This window comes from Grammomys surdaster, unplaced genomic scaffold (assembly GCF_004785775.1).
Source record: "Grammomys surdaster isolate TR1022 unplaced genomic scaffold, NIH_TR_1.0 126278, whole genome shotgun sequence".
NCBI classification, from domain to species: Eukaryota; Metazoa; Chordata; class Mammalia; order Rodentia; family Muridae; genus Grammomys; species Grammomys surdaster.
In genome coordinates this window covers 2,542,795-2,548,191 of record NW_021621078.1, presented here as the reverse complement: position 1 = coordinate 2,548,191, position 5,397 = coordinate 2,542,795, and the positions used below count along the sequence as shown (strand labels likewise).

General features: G+C 49.4%; 1 protein-coding gene across 1 annotated transcript in view; it reads left to right on the top strand.

The window, feature by feature from the left end:
• Rhbdl3 (rhomboid like 3) overlaps positions 1-4,828 on the top strand; it is a 55,644-nt gene extending 50,816 nt beyond the window's left edge. Inside the window, exon 9 of the mRNA XM_028759376.1 lies at positions 2,353-4,828. Within this exon, the coding sequence (XP_028615209.1) occupies positions 2,353-2,624 (272 nt within the window). The 3' untranslated portion in view covers positions 2,625-4,828. The remainder of the gene's footprint in view (positions 1-2,352) is intronic.
• The last annotated feature ends 569 nt before the right edge of the window (positions 4,829-5,397 follow it).

Here is a 5,397-nt window from a genome sequence, read left to right as displayed (position 1 = left end):
ACACACACACACACACACACACACACACACACACACACACACACACAGTGAAAGGGGAATGGGCCTAAAGCCTCAGGGCTCATCCTGAAATGTAAAGAGGTGAGTCTAAAAGGAAGCGTGGGTTAGTAACAGAGAGCAGAGACATAGTCTTTAGTTTCTAAAACATTGTATGGAGAGCATATTATTAGGTTTAATTTTTAAGTGTAAACTTGAGATTTGGAGAGTTCCAAAGTCACTCAACTCAAAGGCAATACACCCAGAGTGTTCAAATATGTCACTCCTCTCCTCAACACTCTTACTTTAGGCCTTTGGAAAGTCAAGTCCAGCTTCTGCTTCTGCTTCTGCTAACTGCTTCCTCCTCCTCCTCCTCCTCCTCCTCCTCCTCCTCCTCCTCCTCCTCCTCTTATTTCTCCTCTTCCTTCTCCTCCTCTTCCTCTTCTTCCTCCTTTTTCCTCCTCCTCCTCCTTCTCTTCCTCCTTCTCTTCCTCCTCCTCCTCTTATTTCTCCTCTTCCTTCTCCTCCTCTTCCTCTTCTTCCTCCTTTTTCCTCCTCCTCCCACTTCTCCTCCTCCTTCTTCCGTAAAAAACACTATAAACATCATAACTCTGGGGCTGGAGAGGTGGCTCAGTGATTAAGAGCACTCACTGCTCTTCTAAAACGTCCTGAGTTCAATTCCCAGCACCCACATGGCAGCCCACACCTGTCTGATGTTATCCTCTGGTGTACAGATATACATGCATGCAAAGAACCCAATACATAAAAGAGCCTTTTTTTTTTTAACTCACAAAAGCTAAAACAGTGATGGAGAGGTGGGATCCATCATCTTTTTCTTAATTGGCTCCAGGAAATAAGTTCAGCAGGAAAACGCCACCAGGTTGGCATGGCTGAGAAAGGCCCTGCTGCTCCTTTTCTACCCTCTGCTGGCTGTCCTTGAAATTGCAACTCTTTCTGAAGACATCTAGCAATCTGTTCCCAAAGGGAAGATTCCTGGGTGAAATGGTTAAAGGTGGGAGAGGCACTCTGTTACAAGAAGTGGTACAACATTGTCCTCAAAGGGCTGTCTTTTAATCTGCCAGATTTGCTTGGTTTTCTGGTCTGTAAAATAAGGCTAAGAATACCTTCTCTCTCAGGCTCAGTGGTTAAGAGTGTTGGCTGTTCTCCCAGAGGACCTAAGCTCAGGTCTCAGAACCCACACTGGGCAGCTCACAGTGACCTGTAACTTAAACATACTCTCAGCCAGGCTTTATGGTGGTATGCCTTTAATCCCAGCACCTGAGAGACAGATCTCTGTGAGTTCAAGGACAGCCTTGACTACATTGACTTTTAGTATATCCGGGACTCAATAGTAAGGCCCTGTACTGAAAAGAAAAGAAAGGAAAGGAAAGGAAAGGAAAGGAAAGGAAAGGAAAGGAAAGGAAAGGAAAGGAAAGGAAAGGAAAGGAAAGGAAAGGGGAAAGGAAAGGGGAAAGGAAAGGGGAAAGGAAAGGAAAGGAAAGGAAAGGAAAGGAAAGGAAAGGAAAGGAAAGGAAAGGAAAGGAAAGGAAAGGAAAGGAAAGGAGGTCCTTTTCCTAAGCCTTGAGTACTGGGACATGGAATGGCACTATTGCCCAGCCTTTTCCTTTCAATGAGACAGCATCCCTATTTGATTGGCTGACTTAGAAAGTTCACAAAGGGAAGGACTGGACCATAGTGAAAATGGAGTTCAGACTTCGTTTAATTCCTCCTTCATCTTCATTCCCTGTCCACCCCTTTCTCCTGAGCACGAAGGCACTGGCTCTCAGGGTTTTCTGGAGGTTTCTAACTAACAGGTGGAAACACTCTACAGAATGCAGTGTTCCATGCACACAGAAGTTGTTGGCCATGTTCTACTTGTGCATCCAGGCACACTGATGCATTATACCAGTGGGCAGATGAAGAAATATTCCCAGGATGTAGCGTGACCACAGAGATGCCAGGGCCTTCGGACAGAGCTGTGCCTTTTTTAGAGTCTGCTAGCAGGGCCCTTCTCAACATTTAGATGACAGTCCAAACATCTTCTCTTGAGAGGCCCTGTCTGACATTTCCTCAAGAGACCCTCTTGGAATGCCCTGCCTTGCACCTAGCTTGGATTTTTCTATCATTTCTTTTTGCCTCATGCCCGAATCTCTTAATGAAATGGCCTTGTGAATGTAATTGATTGATGATTTATCTCCAAGCCCTGTAGATCTTGGGATAGTCTTGTCTCCTTGATTACTGCATTTGGCCTCATGACAGTGAATGAGTTAATGGATACTGGGTAGCTGGTGTGCCTGATCTCTCCCCACCCCTGCCTGGGACCATCCTATGATGTCTCTCTGTCTCCTCCCTTTGCAGTGAGTATGGAGTTCGGGAGGGCTGTGTGGCTCCGTTTCCATCCATCGGCTTATCCCCCGTGCCCTCACCCAAGCTTTGTGGCACACTTGGGTGGTGTGGCCGTGGGCATCACCCTGGGCGTGGTGGTTCTCAGAAACTATGAACAGAGGCTGCAGGACCAGTCGCTGTGGTGGATCTTTGTGACCATGTACACCATCTTCGTGCTGTTTGCTGTCTTCTGGAACATCTTTGCCTACACACTGCTGGACTTGAAGCTGCCACCACCCCCCTAAGGGACCAGAGGACCAAGGCAGGGAGGGGAAACAGAAGCATCCAGAGGAAGCATCCTGCATCTGCTTCTCATCTCCAATTCAGTGAGAGCAGGGAGAACCGGAGACTCTTGGAGCTGGGGAGCGTGTGTTGGTTTGGAAGGATGCTGGGCAGATAGATGTGGCTGGTCTGATGATATGGGCTTGGGGTAAGGTCTGAGACAGGGTGAGAGTGGCTGTCCCTGTGGCTTGGGCCTGTCCCTTGTGCTCCCCTCTCACTGCCACCGAGTGAGCAAATAGCCCTTTTCTCTAGTTGTCCATCTGGAGAGACACTGAGACACAAAGAAGTCTGAGAGTAGCCACAGCCAGGTTTTCCCCAGCCCAGAGGTGACTGCAGGCTAGGCCATGTTCTCTGCCGCTCAAGGTCTGGTGCTCTAACAATGGATATGATGACTTTGATGTGGGGGAGCCCAGATCGCCCCAGGCTTGGGTCCTGTCAATGGGTGCTATGGCATTGCCCCTAGGGCTGGGCAGGGAGATGCTATAAGCTCCAGGCCTTATTCTTGCCCTAGGGGAGGGCCCTGTGCCTGGGGCAATGGCCTTCATCCCAGGTTCCCTCAGGAAAGTCCCAGGACCAGTTTTCCTTTTCCTGCCTGTAGTCATGAGTCACACCATTGCTCTGCTTCCATGACCTATCTGGACTTTCCTTTCTACTGCTCTGATCCTACTTTGTGCCTCCCTCTTTGGGTGTGGAGACAGGGTTCTGGGTTGTGTGTGTGCAATGGCAGACAAGTCAGAAGCTGCAGAGGAAGGAATTGGGAGACAGTGTTGTACACGTGGGGATGTCTATAGGGGATTTCTGAAATGGGTAGCAGCTGTGTGCTCTCGAGCGCTCACTCAGTGACCTTGCTTTTAGCATCATGCACCCCTCTTTCTCATCTGGCCCTCCCAGATACCTGCTGAGCACCACTGACCAGCGGAAAAATTGTCCAAGCTAGAGGGAAGACCAAAGCCCTACCAGGACCTTTGGGAGGAAACTCTCAGCTGTGTTCTGGTTCCGGAACTTTCATGTCTGTACTGCCTGCTGTGGAGGAGAGTCTTTGGGATGAAAGCCCAGGACAGTGATACTGTGGCCATCTCCCCATGAGAATTGGTGGGACTAGAAGCTGTCATAAAATATATTTTGGTGAAAAACTTAGCCTTAGGGAATAGCTGGGGGAGCTTGGTGAGGGTCCAGAGTGAGAGGAGCTGTAGGCTTAGATGGCTCCATCTAGAGGGGACTTGGAAGTAATCCTCCAGGGAGACTGAGATTGAGGGAGTGTCCCAGCAGCCTGGGGTGCCAAGTCTGGTGTTAGGCAAGGTAACTGTAGACTTAGAGCCCAGGGCCTCTGCTCCTCTGAGACTGTCTACTCAGTCTGGCACTAGGAGCTTCTGGGAACCCTAAGTGGAGGCTGTGAGGCAGATGACCTTTATGTTGCCTTTGGGATTATCAGGCCCTGCGAGCCCAGGATGAGGAACCATGGGTCTGAGACGGGAGGATCAGAGCACGCAGGAGCAAGGCAGGAGAATGAGAATGGCTCCTGGTCCTCTCCATCTCAACAACCCTTCCCAGCTGGTCTCCATTCTCCTGAGGTCCTCAGCCTCTCCAATGTGGCCACCCGCCAAGGCTGGGATTCACTCCTCATGCTAGTGGCTGTAGGTTGGCCTCAAAGGCTGGGGAATCCCCCCAAACAGCAGCTGTGTAGACTAGCTTGCTTTTAAAGGAGAGAGGAATCATGGAAACCAGAGAAGGGAAAACAGGCCTTCAAAAAAGAGGAATTTCTCTTTAATGACACCATTCATCACTTGATCTTTTTTTTAATTAGGAGAAGCTCCCTAACGGGGCTCTTGTGAGTCTCCATTCCGCAAGAACCATTCTTGCCTAGAGCATTAGTGGAGGCATCACTCACCAAACCCAGATCTTCCTCTAGTGTCCAATTCAGTTTGCAGATAATGAGGATTACCCAGTGCTGTGTGCTTTCGAGAGCTGGCTGCAAATCGTTGACTCTCCTCTGCCTTAAAAACAGTGCCCATCAGTGAGCTGCCCCTCCCAGGACTAAGTGAAAAAAAACACTAGCCGCAACGTTGGTTTCTAAATATTTTTGTATTGTGTACATTCTGTATATTTTTGTTGTAACATATTATTTGAGCACAGATTCCATTAAAGATTTTTTTTTAAGCTATTGGTTATTCAGGACCTCAAGGGCTGCCATGCAACCTGCTTGGTCTGGGTCTGGTTCCTGGTGGGTGGGGAGGGCGAGAACAGGCAGTGGTGGGTTGATGGGTTTGGGCACTGGTGATTGGTACTGTCTTCCTTAACCTTCTCAGAGTGGTTGGTGAAAACTGAAGGTTCTTCCCATGAAAACACACCCACATAGGGTGCTTCCTGGGGAGTTTTAGAGGTGGGTACCAGCAGACAGGGGAACTCAGGCCCTGTCCTCTCGGGCCTATCTCCCCCTCCACTCATCCGGCTCTAAGTGCCTCCCTCTGAGCCGCTCTAGGGATTGACAGCCAGAGAATAAAGAAATGACAAATACATGGACTCTAGGACAGCTGGGACTGGATGGTCGTGGATGGAGAAGCCACAGCGCCCCCCACCCCCAGGAGCTCAACGTGTTTATATATACTGTTGACAGGGAAGTCAGGGTATTGCATCCAGCTGAACGAGGAGGCAACTGAAGCTAAGCTCAGAGAGGTACAGTCTCTGTAGGGACACAGTCTTCAGTCATAAACATGTGGAGGGGCAAAATAATGGTAG